The following is a 16,637-nucleotide window of genomic DNA, read 5'->3' as shown; positions in this document are numbered from 1 at the left end:
TGGGTCACATTTGAATCTCAAAATAGAGGTTCTTATGTTCAGCAAAATTGCAGCATCTAGACAGAGGAGGGTAAACATATTCACATTGAAAGCACTTTGCAGCTGTTAGGTTTTTTTAAATTATTATTAATTTTTTAATTTGTTTGTTACTTTCATTTCTGTAGAGGCCTCTACTTCAAACTGCTTTTACTGCATATTTTTCAATTAGGAGGAGATTTCAAAAGTTGTTTGTTTTTAGGAAGGAGAGAAAATATGGTTTCTAGGCTACATAGTCAGTGTGCTGTACCTTTTCCAGATGCTTTTTGTTTGGAAAGCATTCTTTTATGGCAGGAGTATTTATTGAGGCGCTAAGTTAGGTAACAGCCAAGGATTTTCTTTCCTATAATTTTCACTCATTAAATGATAGAAATATATCTCTTCTAATTAGGCACACTGTGTTTGAAATGTCTTTATTAGCCTATAGACAGTTTAATTAAAGAAAAACAATTATTCCTATCCCATAATTTAATTTTTTTTTCTGGTATACAGGTGTGTTTTTTAGTTTGACTGCTGTTGTACATGACCCTTTATCTACAACCATTCTAGTAAAATTGAAAACAGAAATACTCACTGCATCAGAATGCTTTTTCATACAATTTAAGGACAACTTGTTTCTTTAACCTAAATTCTTAATATGATAGTGCAAATTATTGCTATTGTTTTGACTATGTCAGTTACATTTTGCTTGCTTCTTGTAATCCTGTCCAGTTTATTGTCCTCCAGTAAGTGGTTAAAAATAGTTTCAGAAATGCATTTTATTCAAATGTTAATACCATTTTCAGAATAGAAAGATACATTATGTAAAGCCTAGCAGGGTTATTTTTAAAATGCAAAATGCAGATATATTTATTAGTTGTGCATTAATTCATAATGCAAATAAGAGTGATGCTATTAATCTACAACAGTCTTTTGGCTGTTTTGTTGGGGTTTTTTTTAAATACAAATGGCCTTGTGTTGCTTAGCAGAACAGATACACTGATGGTTTTAAGAGTTGTGCCTTTATTAAAAAAAGTGATTTTTCTACAGTTGCAATTAAAAAAAAAAAAAAAAGTGATTTGAGGTATCAGGGCAGCAGAGTACACAATTATTTCTTGGAATTTTGTTAATGGGGAACTTTTTCTTAGTCCATCATTGTTTCTGGGTATTTTGTAGCCCTCTGAAATGATAATGCAATGTGTTGGTTTTGTACTTTTTTTTTTTTTCCTTTTCTTTCTCTGTTTACATCTACAGTTGGGAACAAACGGTGCAATGTTTCTTTTTCTATTTTTATTTCTCTTCAGGACACAGCAGGTTTTAACACCCCTCTTCTCAGACCTCGTGTGATTGGAGAATGGATTGGCCGTGAAGAGAATGATGCAGACCCTCTGGCTGCTGAGATGCTGCAGCCACCAATACCAAGAAATAAAAATGAGCAGTGGGACAGTGAGGATAGCAGCAGTCCTGGAGGAAGGTGGGTTTTTGATCAGGCCTAGAAACTTTATATTTTGTGAGACAGAGCTGTCCTTGTTACAAAAATTCTATTTCAGAGGGCAGAGTGCTGGGCTTTTGAATTCCCATGCCATAGCGTGGGCACATGCAGAATAAATAGGAGTAATTTATATGTGGCTTTTTCTTATGCTTTTCTATATGATTAACTTAATACCCATTTGCAAAGCTATGGATTTATTCACATGTGAAAAGCTAAGTGTATTTTGACATGGTTGGGGTCCATTGTGTAATAATGTTGTGATGCTTCATTCAGATATTTCATGTGCTTCCATCTTTCCAGGGCTGGTAGTAGCTATTTATTAATCTTCTTGACACTTTGGTGACAAATCTGATTTTCTCATTTAAAGGAGAGATAGACAAGGGAAGCAGTATCTCTGTTATTTTTAACTGGACTTCCTAAATTAGCTTTCATTTCACATCTTAGCTTTTTGGTGTTAATAACAAGTCTTTCTCAAAGAGAAAATTTTCTTCTCTGCAGTACATAATTTCTGAAGATTTATTGTCCTTGACTGAAAGAGTTTGTGCTTCAGCTACATGGAAGAGATTATATTACAAGGAGTCCATTTTCCATGGTTTAAAGATATGTTTATTAGAGAAGGTTAAATACTCACAGCCTTGCTTTAAAAGGGATTAATGTCTTTCTTTTTAAGTGTAAATCTAATGCACTGACTCTGTTAATTGGCTTAAACACCTACGTTTCTTCCTTAGCCTTGTAGCGTATCTCCTGGGTTATAACTAGTACTTTGACTGCAGTAGACACCTTTTTCTCCCTTTTTTTTAGAAGGCAGAAACTCTCTGCTTTCCCTCTGAAAAGATCTAAGCTATTCCTTCACTTCACATTCTTCCATGTACCTTCTACATTGAAATTCACCTCCCTGTCACACCAAAACTAAGGCGTCACTAGCTGTGCTCTTACAGACTGCATTCATTAACTTTCCTCACGTCTTGGGGATATTTGCTATCCATGAGTACTTCAGTTAATTAGATTATCGTGGGGGCTGCTGCAAGTACTACTATTTCAAAGAAGTAGCAGCATGTAGTAATGATCCCTCAGCCAGACCTTGGACAGGACTAACACAACTCAGGCTCTGGGTCTCTCCAGTGCAGTTCCTGGGAAAGTAATGGAGTCAGCAACTGGCACTGCAGCTTGATTGTGCAGGCCTGGGTTTCTTTTTCCTTATTCAGCAGTCCAGTAAAGGCATTGAATAAAGATCTGTTCCATGTCTCAGAGCAAACTGAGGATATTGTATCCCTTCTGTCAATAGAAAGGAGAGAAATAAGCATCTCTGTCTAATTTTCAGAAGGGAGCAAAGAGTTCTAGTTCTGAGCAGCAGAGATGATTCAAAGCAGCACATTTTTCTCTTTGTAGAGGGTGGTACAAGCTGTGAGAAACATCACAGCTAATGCTATAATTAAAAATGTGATTAATGGCTTTGAGAATAGTATTTGATGAATCTTTTTGAGTATCTTGACAAAATCAGGTTGCCTGGTGTGTGAATAAGGAGAATATAGGGAACTTGACTCCAGGAAAGACTCATGGGATACTGATATCTCTCTTTTTATAGGTGCATTAAGTGCTGAAGGCCCATTGAAAAATATGTATTGCTAAGTGGGAGTACTGATTTTCAGTGGAAATGAGTAACTGTTAAATTACATGCAGCATATGGATTTCCATTTGGATGACTGATTTTATGTCTGGGATAATTCTTTGCTTCATTAGCATTTCATCAGCTATGTATGGCATTTGTATGCCATTTATAAAAATCATGTTTGCAGTCTTGCAAAGGAATCATAAAGTTGCAGAACTTCAAGATAGTGGTGATACTAAAATTGATGCCAACTATAGTTTAAAAGACCCATGTTGATAAAGATTCATCTGAATATTTAATAATAGTTCACCAATAACTGGCAGTTGCTTCAAGGTCTGATTTAGTGTTACTGTGAATTAAAGTGCTTTTAGCAGAATTTTGGAATTGGCCACATACCAAATGCACAAGACAAGTACTAGGTAATAATAACTTAGTTTTAATGTAGCAAACAATTACATCTAAAAATAGTGGGAAAAGTTATGTTTTGCTCTCAAAAGAGTGATGTTATCAGTTGTAAGAAAGTTTGGCTATGTCATCTGTATTTCAGTAATCTATTTCATAGTTAATGTAGCCTTAAATAGGTTACATTTTGTAAACGTAAGTTTCATTTTGTCAAATGAAAGAGAGGGCAATTTGAAAAATCCACATTCAATGTTTCAAATTTTATCTTGTTAAATTTTATTTAGCAACAGTTTTAATAAAAAGTGGTAGCTTATTGCTTACTTTTTATCAGCATTTATAGGATAAGCCAGGAAACTCTTAGAACCAATTATAATACTCAGTTAAAATATAGGAATGGAAAAGTCAGAACTGTAATTGTTCCATTATTTCCACATCACATGTTTTGTTTTACCTGTGAGTAAACATAAGGATATGGTACATATATGTAACACTATATGAGTATCCAAAGGATTAGACATTGACAAATCATTGCAGAGTGAGTGCTGTCGGTGTGGTGTGACAGAATCACCATTTCCTGCTGAAAAATGTGCGTTCCTGTGATGATGAGCTACAGAACCAGGCATGTCATATATTTGAATGGCCCAGTAACTCAAAAAAAGGGGAGAAAAAGCAACTGAAAGGACAGGTGTTACTACTGCTTTGACTGGGAAAGACAGTGTAGCCAGTCTGAGGTAGCTGTATTAGTAATGTCCTGTCAAGTGGATGAAGGGTCACCTTTTTGTCCTTAACGGTCTGGATCGCTACAGAGGAAAGATTGTGTTTGTCACTGGCTTTGCACTGCTCTCTGTTGCCACTATAAGGAAGAAAGGCAAGGTATTAATAAGTGCTAAGAGACCATAGAAAAGTGCTGATGGCAATCCTGCTGGTACTGAGCTCATCTTTCAGAAATTTGAACTCCATGAAAATAGGATTAAACTCATTTTCAAGTCCGTGTTGGTAGTTTTCTACAATTTCTTGGAGGAATTCTGAGAAGATGCAAGGCTCTTGGGACTCTTCCCCCAGGGATGATGTATGTACACAATGGGGAATTTGAGTGGTTTTTATTGTGATACTCTTGTCTCTTGGAGCATGAAATGAACTAGAGCTTGCAGAGGCCCAATCCATAACCTGAGGTCCTAAACTCAAAGCCTGTTCTTCATCCCCAAAGTACACTTTGTCTTATTAGTGTTTATCTTTGCTGGAGAAATGAAAAGATTGTTGATTATACTAAAAATCATACATTTGCAACAATTCTGCCTTCCTACAACAGACTGTAAGGACAGTCCGAGGTGTTGGTGGTACGCTCATGAGGTGCCCCTCCTGTGGGGCACCAAAATTCAGTCTGTTTTGTGTTGATACAGTAAGGAATCAGAAATGGCAAACTGTAGTAAGTCCTGCCTTAGATCCTTCTAACATCTGTGCAATTCCAGTCCTCTGTTATTACGGTCAGAGACACACCTCAACAAATCAGGAAAATTGTTAGAAATATAAAGCCCTTAATCCTGTGGGGTAATGGTATCAATATCACTCAAGGAAGCAGTTCCTTGTTGTCAGCTTTTTGCTGTGGATCAATGCCTTAGCAATACTGATTATTAATTGGCATTCTGATGCTCTATACCTGTAGCTTATTTAGACATGATTGGTGCACATAAAGTCTATGGGAAATTTCCCAAATTCAATCAAATCTTTATATAGAAACTGAAAACACAAAATGTCTTAGAACATTATGTGATGAGTGATGCATTTTGAAGAGAGCAGCAGTAAGAGAAAGTTGTGCTTTCCTCCCTCACAGCTTAAAAATGGAGCCAAAGACCAAAGGATTAAAACATCAACAGCAGCAACATAAGAAACTGCTGGCTGCCATGCTTTCTCAGGATTCCTTTGATTCTGCTCAAAGCACAGCTCCATCTGTAACCGAAGAAGACATTGACAATGAAGATGATGCAATGGAACTACTGGGTAACTGCAAAAAATTATGTGTATTTTCTGAATTTTTTTATTATAAAAAATCAAAAAGAGATTAGGCAGAAACTGCTCCCTATGTTTGAAGCTAAAGTATTCAGCAGCTGTGTGAAGGTTCATTATGGTTTAACGTGTAACTTTCAGGAGAAATGTAAGGCAGACCATAAATGTGTGTGAATAAACTCCCAGCTGCATCCAAATTCCATGAAATCAAATGCTTTAGGTGCTTAAAGTCATTAATTTGGTTTCCTACATAAATCCCTTCCAGGTTCTACTTGCAGAATCTATTTCTGTACAAGGAACAGAATCCGCTTCACTCACTGTCTTTCATCTGGTTCATCTTTTTCTTAGCTGTATCACAGTTTTAACTTCAGTAGATTTTTTTTACTTAATAACTATACAAAGCTTATGTAATGTGAATTTGTAACCTCTTCAGAGGATTTGATTGTAATTTTCCACTAGACTGTATTGTATCTTAAATCTTAAATTGCACTCTAGAAGACTTGATGCTCACTGCTGCGTCCCTTCCCTAGAATTACTAATTGTATTTAACTAATAATAGTTCTAATTGTACTTAATAATTTCTTTTTTGCTATTTTTCAAAGTTTCAGTGTATGATACTTAAATGGCAGTCATGAATTTCAATATTTGTTCACAGTTTCTGCTCTATGGAGCTTTATTTGGGATCAAAGCATGGGAAATTCACCATCTCAGAATAACTCAGCTTTCTTGAATTTATGAATTCTGGCATGATTTTTTTTTTCGGGTTGGACCTTAATCTAAAAATCAGGAAAACACATGCTGCTCTTTTTGCTTTCTATATTTCTGTTGCATCCTTACTATAGTCTTCAAAGAAAAACAGAATAATTGAGGTTGGAGGGGACTGCTGGAGGTATCTAGTGCAACATTTTGCTCAAAAAAATCAGCCATAGCAGGTTCTTTTGAGTGGATTTTGACTCTCTCCAAAGATGGAGATCCTATAACATCTCTGGGCAGCCTGTTCCAGTGCTTTACCATGCTCACGGTTAAAAAAAAAAAAAAAAAAAAAAAAAAAAAAAAAAAAAAAAAAAAGAAGAAAATATCCTGCTTAATTAATTGTGAATTAATAAATAATTACCTTTTCTTTTGCAGTAGTTTTAGTTTTAATATGTGCATTTGTTTTACTTGGAAGAAGAGAATGGCCTGGATCACTCGTTATTTATCGCATACAGGATACGTTTTTTTGTTAATTTCTGTGTAGCTAGTGAGCAAAATGTATCCAATAGATGTACAGGTCTTTTCTTCCAGACACCTGAATCTCTGAAGGTATCTGAAACCAAGAAGGCAGATTAAGGATTTTTCTAGTGTCTTGACATTTGGGTAGAAAACTGTACAAACTAGTGTTTTGGAGTTTTTTTTTAATAAGTACTTGATCGTAAGAGTTCATTCTAGTTTTGTGCCATGCAAAACCTGGAATATTTTTCCATCCTGCAGTTCATCAAAACTGGCTAAGTTTATACAAAATCAACCTTAAACTATGAAAGGTCATCAACAGGACTTCCAGTTTGGCTAGGGTGTTATATAAATGAATATGAGATTTTGAGGTAAAATCCTGACATATTTGAGGAGTAGTAGCCGTGCTTATAGTGACTGTAGTATCACCATGTTATAGTAACAACCACTGAGAGAAAGTTCAATATGCACATCTTGGTATTTAAAGTGCTGTGCTTCTGAAAAACTGGCTTTTATTTTAATTCTCATTTTGAAATTTGCTGACAGTATGTGTGTTATATTTGGTATAATGGTTAGGCTACATTCTCCAGAACTGCTCAAATTTTGAGAGTATGACTCTGTTTACATGGGAAGGATATTTTAGTTTTCCTTTGAAGGTAACATAAAGAGCTTCAGTTTCTATCAGCAAATACAGGGTTTTTTCCATTGCTACATTTTCCGTGTCAGTAACTGATACTGCGACTGAATTTTTTTTAATGTACCACGTGAATCCATTAACTGATTTGATGCATTTTGCACAACTTACATGCAGTATAACTAATTTCAAATCATGGCTTTCTGCCATCGCTGAATTGCAGGGCATTGTTGTATATAGATTAGATTCTCTTTGATTTGTTCTCCTCAGTGTTCAGTATTCTTTGTTTAGTCAAACCTTTCTTAAAAAATTGCAAAACTTCATGCTCCTAAGACAGTATTCTGGGAAAATAGTTCTACTATTTATAGCAGATAATTTAAAGTGTACGCCATATTTAAAATGCAGAGCAAAACCATGCATCTTTAGGTGTATTCAAGAGAACCTTTTTCAGAGTTTGGGTGATTTATTTAGATATTAAAAGTATGAAGCTGAGTTTTTGCATATTTTCTTAGAAAAACCCCCATCTCCTAGGTGACTCAATGAACGTCTTAGCTAGAATTCTTTTATATTATGAATAAAAGAAACAATTACATTGTTATCCTTTTCAAAAGAAGTGTATGTGCAAAAAGATAAGATACATAGGAGTGCTGTTCTCATGCTGGTGACTTTATAAGTGTGTTCAGTTAAACAGGTGTCTAAACTAGATTAGTGACTGATAACATCATAGTGGAAAGGATCTTCTTGACTTCAAAAAGCTGAGAACTGCAATTGTTAATTCACATGTGTTTGTAAACGTTAAAAGGTCATGCAATTGATGTCTGGGACAAAATTATATCAAGGGACTCATTTTTTACACATCATAATGCCAAGCATTGTGTTTTGTAAATCTAATCAGGAGCTGATGTTGTTCTTTGAGAAATTCTGCGGCCATTTTGGCGTTCTGTGACATTTGGTCTTAAGCTGTCTCTCACATTTGGCTGAAGTCCACTGAGACTTTGAAATTATGTTATTCCCTCAGTATCTCACGTACAATGATGTACATTGGAGAGGACGGGATTGTTATTTTCTCTGAAATTGCTGTGAATATTGATTATACAGTCACCAAGGCATGAGTTGTTTGGTTTTAAAAAATCAATTATTTGACTAAGTGTAAGAATATAATTGTTTAAGTGTATTGCTGTGCACAGACATAAACATAGTAAAAGTATAAGGATCTTTGTAGCACACTTGGACTTAGATATACATTGTTACAGTTTTTACTAATAAGAAGATGAGAAAGACATTCTGTGTTGTTTTACACAATAATTGTAAAGAGAACAAGTCCTGTGGAGAGCAGCCCAGGAAACAAGGGTCATTTAGCCTGGAGAAAAGGAGGCTCAGAGGAAACCTTATCGCCCTCTCCAGCTTTCTGAAAGGAGACCAGGTGGAGTTTTCTGTCTTCTTCCATGTAACTAGTCATAGGACAAGGCCACAAGTCATGCCAGGGGAGATTTAGGTTAAATATTAGGGAAAAATTCTTCATGGAAATGTTTATCAAGTATTTCAACAGGCTGCCCAAGGAAATGGCTGAGTCACCAACCCTGGAGGGATTTAAAAGATGTGTAGGTGTGGCACTAAAGGGCATGGTTTAGTGGTGGACGTGGCAGTGCTTAGGCAATGGTTGAACTTGATGATCTTAATGGTCTTTTCCAGCCTAAATGATTTTATGATTCCATGATATTTAGTCATAATGCTCAAGCAGCTATTTCTTGGTTTTTCTCCATCTTCCTGTGTGTTTATGGTACTAAAAATGTTACCCTATGTTAACAGATGATATGCAGTAGCTAACTCTGCAGTAGTTAACCACTGCAAAGGGTACCCAGGAAGTTCACTCACACAACTGTGGTTGAAGTGATAACTGAAGCCCATTTCCTGCAATTGATGCATATGCCAGTCTGTGTGATTCTGAAGAGTCTCTCTGATTTCAATGTAAATAATCTTATATCTGAGATGAACTTAACTGTTTGGAGCATCAAGGACTTGTAAAACCATCTCTTCTTAGGAGGTGGTTTCACCAAAATAATGCTTTTTTCCCCATAATGTATAAATCTTAAGTGAAAGTTCGGTGATTGTTTGCCTCACGTTTATTATGTGTAATTCCTTCTATACAGTAATGAACCAGAATCTTTAAAGATAGAAATGCACTTCAATTAGTAATAAACTTTTTGATTATTGCTTTGGGAGATACCTGATGTGTTCTCTGTGCTTTAATAATTCTTCTCATAAACTTTAGATTTTCTTTTTTCTTCAAGAGCTTTCAAATATTAATTATTTAATCGTTGTAACACCCTTGAATGGTTGTCTGGTGATACATTTACATTTTTTAACAAGAGGAGATGAAGAGAATATAGTGGAAATTGCTTTTGCCTGAAGGGTGAGACTGTAGCTCAGTGGCTGGTAGTCTACCTCTTAAATATCTGTGCTGCTTTTCTAATGAGCCTCTGTGTCCTTAATGAAAGGGTTTGCAATCTGCAGTGTTTTCAGTACATTTCCTCTGGTTTAACAGATGCTCCTCATTTCCTTGGTTCCTAAAGGTCTTTGACAACATGCAGGAAAAACTGACTCTGGGCATGATAAATTTTACTAATACTATCAACAGGTTGTTCCTTTTTGCTGATTTTCCCAGATGAACAAAACATTCTCCATTATGTGACTAGAATACATAATTTTTCAGAAAAGAGACCACAAAGCCCTGGGAAAGATGATGTGAGTTGTACTACATCTTCAGAACAGTTTTCTGGCCTGTAGCCTGTTTTGTTGTGATTTAAGTAGAATGATTGTGTGGGAGAAAGATGTGTGAATCGCTCCTAATGTTCGCTTTCAATGAGTCTTCTGTTTTTGGAAGCTATTGGGAAATCGGCAGAACTGCCGGTGGGCATGTGCTGTGTAGGGCACAGAAAATGACACCCTTGGGAGACAGGAGACCTCCTCTGCATGCAGAGACTGGCTGTGCAAAGTGTTCAGTGGCAGATAGAGTGCACTGGAGCCAGTGTGTGTATAACAGATGTCCTCTAGAAGAGCACTCGGGCTCCATCAGATGAGGATTTAAGCATCTTTTTGTGGCAAAAGTTCAGCAAATATCATATTCAGATTTTCTCCTTTTTTTCTGCAAATATATAAAGTCACTGAGCAAGAGAAATGTGCAGGTCTACTTAATGTCACTCATGGAGTTCATTGATTTCACTTCATCTTGTGGCCCTTTGCCAAGAGACAAACATCTGTGAGAATATTTTAGTTGATCTGAGAATAGGCAAAGCTTTAACTTGCTATTCAAAGAAGAGGGATTTGGTGTTTAAAATCCAAATAGAATCCTGCTCTTGCTATTTACTATGCTTAATACTAGAGGTACTTGATGTTTAAATAGAATTTTTAGACTGACAATAAATTTCAGTAGGCTAAGTTCTGTTGTTTGGTTAAGAGTGTATTTATAATGTTAGAATATGTGACTAAATGAATTAGTCACATATTGCAACACTTGTTGCAGCTCCTGGTTAGATAAGCGTAAAATGCGTTGAAAGTGAGGTTGATTGTGCTTCATATTGCTATGGGGAAAGTAGAGAGAGAAAACCAATTATAGCTAGAGATACTAGCTTCTCTTGAGTTGAAATAAGTTACATGAGCTAATAAAAAAGCTTCAAAAGAATGATTAATTATCAAGGAATAGATGTGTACTGAAAATAATGATGTGCAGAAGGCTAAAATATCATTCATTTATAGTTTGTAAAAGAAACTAAAGTTTATTTTAAACCTGTACCTAAACAAGAGTGAAGAAACTGTATGTCCACTACTAAACCAGGTCCTATGCACCACATCTACACATTTCAGCCACTTCCTTGGGCATCCTATTCCAATGCTTGACAAACCTTTCATGAAGAAATTTTTCATAATATCCAGTCTAAACCTCACCTGGCATGACTTGGATCATTGTTCTGTCACTTGCTGCATGGGAGAAGAGCCCGACCCCCATCTGTCTACAGCGTCCTTTCAGGGAGTTGTAGAAGTGATAAAGTCACCCTTAGGCAACCTTTTCTCCAGGCTAAACAACCCCATCTTGCTCAGCTGCTCCTTATTAGACTTGTGCTCCAGACCCTTTACCACTTGCCCTTTTCTGGATGTGTTCCAGCACCTCAGTGTCTTTGTTTCAGTGAGGCGTCCTAAACTGAAAAAAGGTTTGAGGTAGGCCTCACCAGTGCTGAGTACAGAGAAACAATCACTGCCCTGGTCTTGCTGATGGTGCTATTCTTGATTCAAGTCGGGCTGCCTTTGGCCTTTTTGGGCACATGGCTGTTTCATATTCAGTCAACTATCAATCAGCACTCCCAGGCTGTTTTTCACTGGGAGACTTTCCAGCCACACTGCCCCAGCGTGTAGCACTGAGTGGGGTTGTTGTGATCCAATGGCAGCATCCACCCATTCTCCTTGTTGAGCCCCATACGTACCATTGGCCTTGGCCCATGAATCCAGCCTGTCCAGATCCCTCTTCAGAGCCTTCCTTTGGCAGATCAACACTTCTGCCCAATTTGGCATCATCTGCAAACTGACTGATGGTGCCCTTGATCCCTTCATCCAGATTATTGCTAAAAATATTTAACAGGACTGGCCCCAATACTGAGGCCTGGAGAACACCATTGGTGACCAGCCACAAGCTGGATGTAACTCCGTTCCCCACCTTTCTCTGGCCCAGTCATCCAGCCACTTTTTCATTCGATGAACAAGTGCACTTAACCAAACTGTGAGCAGCCAGTTTCTTCAGGAGAATACTGGGGAAATGGTTTCAATTACTGAAGTCCAGGGGGACATCATCCACAGCATTTTAGTTGTTCACTAAGTAGGTCACTCTTGCAGAAGGACATCATGTTGGTCAAGCAGACACGCTGCCTTTCATAAACCCATACCGGGTGAGCCTGATCCCCACGGACATGAGGTTTTTCTTTGTGTGCTGTGTGGTGGCTCTCGAGATGATCTGCTCCATCACCTTCCCTAGCACCAAGGTCAGGCTAACAGACCTGTAGTTCACCAAATCCTTCTGTCTGCTTTGAAGATGGGTGTCACATTTGCTAACCTCTCACATTTGCGTGTCGATAAAGTATCTTTATGTACTTGCCCTGCTCTTGTGTCATCCCTAGAAATGAGATATCCCTAGGATGCTGCATAAATTGATGTCCAAACTACTTTGTACTACTTTAGGACACTCAGGTTAGTTTAGACATAGTGGGGAAATCATTCTGTAGCAATATATCTAAGGAAATCCAGGAAAGGATGTAATTAGTTTTGTGCCTGGATCTGTTTTAGTCAGGGTGCTGACTCTCCAGTACTGGTAATCGGCACCTCCATTCTCATATACTTTGTATGTATTCTTTAGTTTACATTGAAGCTCAAAATATGAATGTTGGAGTTCACAAGTTGGTCGGGGAGACCTGGCCCACTTGATTGACTAGTCTCTTTGCTAAACAGCTGCCAGCTCCTGAGCAATCGCATTCTCTTTTTAAAGCGTGCAGGGAAAGAAAGTAGGAAAAAAAGTCAGTTACAACAGTCAAACTTTTAATTTAGTAAGAAATTACAGGATTTCTTCAATTGGAGATTCAGAAAAGAGCAGGGGAGCTTTGTGAGCTCTGGTGAGGACTCTTTACTATTCAGTTAAAGACATTTGAAATCAGTATTTTTGTGCTGGGAGAACAGTATTAATCTAGAGCTATCTGGACAATTCGGGGAGGTGACAGCAGGATGAGAGTTACTATGATTACTGGATTTTGGGTATCACAACCCCATAGAGCTAGTGTTTGAACTGCTTCATTGAATTCCTTGGCTTTGGGGCTCTACTGAGGTGAGATTGTTCATCCGATTAATAGGCAGGGAGAGGGCTTATTCAAAGAGACATTTGTGAATTTAATTCCTATTGTGAAGCAAGGATGTGAAGGCAAGAAATTATGTCCAAACACACCAGAGCTTAAATGTATTTTTCTTGTTAATATGTGGCTGATTAGTGTCAGGTTTTTCTGAACTGCTGACGTATCAACTTCTATGAATAAATTGTCCTTTATTTTATATACAGGTAATTTGCTCACAGTAAGATAATTACTGCTGGCAAGAACATTCAGTGAAGTATAAATTTAGCAGGGTTTTGGTGGTTTGCCATAGAAATATACATGTGTATATATAAAATCACACATATAAATTCTAAAAAGGAAATAAAATTTATTTTTTGCCAGAGTATTTCTTAGTTTTTAGTCATGTTTATAGTAATGGACAGAGTTTGGCATATATAACAACACAAAGTAAGAATTGAAACAAAATTAACCAAGACAGAACTATGAATAAAATACTTTAAAATGTGCTTTTCTGTCCATCTTTCTAAACTAGAATTTATTGAGAGGGAGGTGTTGAAAATCCATGTAGAAAAACAGATTCTACTGCCATATGCTGCAGAACACACAGCAACTTTTTCAAAAATTCATATTATGTTTTTGATGCATTAATTACTTGGTGAAGCCTTTCCAGTTGTTGAAACTGTAATTTAATGCCATTTGTGGAAAATAAGTGTTTATTTACATTTCCTAATGGATAGATGTTTTACATTTAGGTACAATTAGGGAAAGGTGTATGAAATTTCTGAAAATTACTATTTGTTTAATTTGATGCACCCAAAATAAGACAGTTCTGTTGAAATACTATGAATATCTTGTCTACTTATGTAAGTATTATGATTCAAAACTTGTTATGTATTGTTTCCCGGTATTTTATACTGTATTTGCTTTAGTTTTTCTGGTTTTGGTAGTTGAGTTTGGCACTCCAAATGTGTTTGAGACATAGGTTATTTGTGGTTGATTCCTAACTGGTGTATTAAAGTATGTTTCAATTACTGCTTTTCTGCTGATGTTAATTTATATTAGTGGCTTACATTAAGAGTTAGATTTGAAACTATTTAGTCTATTTCCAGAACTGATAATGTATGCCATGCAAAATGTTCACCAGAAGCATTCATAATCAAAATATATAATTTTTGCAGCTTCCTAACATTAGAAGCCTAATTTCACATGATTTAGTGGAATTGTGCTGGCACTTGTCAAGACGTGAGCTTATATGCTTCCTATGTGGAGCACCGTGACTCTTTAAGGAGAATTTTATGAGAAACTAAAAAGTTGTATATTAAACTGAGAGCTCATGATGCTCCTTCCTCTGTCAGTAAAGAAAAGGAGAAAGAGATAAGAGGGCATATTAATGTTATATCTCAATGTAGTTAGATATATGAGAACTTCAGCTACCTCATATGAATAGATTCTGCAAGGGAACAAAAGAGTATTTTGAGAAATAATATCTTCAAGTTGTTAAAGAAATTGAGAATCACGCAACTGTGTCCTAGTCTCAGAGAAAGAGTCAGCATTTAGGTGACAAGCCCTGAAAAGGCTCAAACTGCTTGAACCTCTGACTTAAAAGTGAAAGCTAAATTATAAAAGCTGAATGTGTGGTTCAGATACATAGCTGTACTCAAAATAGTGCAAGGCCCAAGCAGCTCAGAACACTCAGTGACAGTAGAAAGAGTCACTTCTTCATACTATGCTTTATCTGTTTTCTACATCTTTCTGTGTCTTGGTAGGTTAGTTAAATTTGTTTCAGTTTCAGGTGGAGTATGTAATGGAGCTGAGCCCAAGTATGGAAGTGCTAGAATAAGGCTATGGGTAAGATTTTATGCATGCCATCACAGCAGTGAGAAATCAGGTGTCTAGTACATTGCTCTCATCTCTGTCTCCTTCTCTCAAAAAAATGTCTTTTGATGTGGAATGTGGCATTTGATTGCTGTGTGCTCAGTACATTTTAGGGTCTTCATAAAATGTAGTTTTAGATAGTTTGCCTTGAAACAGTATTTCTCCTGTTGTTTGAAGTTAGGTAAAGTGGTTTTTATATTTACTGTTTAGGTGATACTCTTAGCATACCTCTTTGCCCCTAAATCACTCATGAGTTCATTCTTGTATTAATTATTCCTGTTCTGCCAATAGTATGGGAAAATTACACAGAGCTAAATTAAAATTTATTCCCTGAAGGCTGATTCCTTGTCTCCTTTCATTAAATGAATTCACCAAATATTTTTGGCTTTTCTCTGGGTGAGAAAGCTATTGTTTCTTGCTTATTCCAACAGACTGTGTATTTGGATTTCAGGATTTCCTACCTCATCTACCCCAAATACTTCCAGTTAAAGATAAGGTGATGTAAAAATTGTGCACTGCTCCATTTTCCTTTCAGTGGGGTTTTCCGTTACTGGTTACAAGGCAATGCTTTGTGATGGGTAGCAAATCGTATGATAAAGTAACACAGTTACCATCAAAATCTGTAGCAAAAATCAGTGCTCAATAAATAGTAGCGAATTATCAGGGAGAAAAAAAACCCCCACAGTATCTACACAATCAGTTACTAAAAGCCTTTTAATTTTGGCTTGTAAGGTTAGCATATGCTGAGACTTGACGTCCAGTTTAGCAACTGGTATAATTCACAATTGTCGCTGTGGTTTATTGATGCAGAATTAATAGAAGGACTATTCAAAATATATTGGTAAACTCTGAGTGCCCAAGTTTTTGAATCACAGAAAATAAGTAGGGAGTGCTGACTGTGAGTTTGTTACTTTGGAAATCGGACTGAAATGTCTATGTTACACACAACCAATATTTGTAACTCCAGAAGACTGATCACTTAGTTGTTAATATATAGTTAATTATTTGGGTTCAGATTCACAGATTTGCCATGTGGATTCGTAAGTATGAAAGAATGAGAATTAGGTGTATGATTATATTGAGAAGTAATTTGATTGTAAGATCTTTTCTCAGACTGTAAAACTGCCATTTTTTAGTGTGAAGCTTAGCAAAATTAAATTGGAGTTGAAAAGTACTGTAACAGGGTGGGGGAGTAATATTACAGCTTTAGTAACACATTCTTCTTCACAAGGGGTATATTTAAAAATAACTAGTATTCCCATCAGAAACAACAATAAACTAGTACATCTGATATCTCATGTATGTGTGATATTGTCTACTAAGAGTAAAATAATGAAATAAGAGGAAGTGATTTAGAGAAGAAGTGATTAGGAGGATGAATAGAAAAACAGAGCCTTATTTTCCTTTTTCCTTGAAGCTATTTAATTTTATTTTTTTAAAAAATGGGAAAACCTCATGAACAGAAGTGTGGGTCAAACGGGAAGTTCAGGTTTCCTGAGTCTTCAACTACTGCAGCAGATCCATATACTT

General features: G+C 36.5%; 1 protein-coding gene across 5 annotated transcripts in view; it reads left to right on the top strand.

Moving 5' to 3' along the window:
- C1H8orf34 (chromosome 1 C8orf34 homolog) overlaps nucleotides 1-16,637 on the top strand; it is a 154,905-nt gene that overhangs the window by 54,442 nt on the left and 83,826 nt on the right. For all 5 annotated transcript variants that reach the window (XM_040079380.2, XM_040079364.2, XM_040079354.2 and 2 more), the window contains 2 exons: nucleotides 1,320-1,489; nucleotides 5,350-5,516. In XM_040079380.2, the coding sequence (XP_039935314.1) occupies nucleotides 1,320-1,489; nucleotides 5,350-5,516 (337 nt within the window). The remainder of the gene's footprint in view (nucleotides 1-1,319; nucleotides 1,490-5,349; nucleotides 5,517-16,637) is intronic.

Source organism: Hirundo rustica, chromosome 1 (assembly GCF_015227805.2).
Source record: "Hirundo rustica isolate bHirRus1 chromosome 1, bHirRus1.pri.v3, whole genome shotgun sequence".
Taxonomy (NCBI): Eukaryota; Metazoa; Chordata; class Aves; order Passeriformes; family Hirundinidae; genus Hirundo; species Hirundo rustica.
The sequence above is the reverse complement of the archived record's forward strand: the minus strand, read 5'-3'. Positions and strand labels throughout refer to the sequence as shown.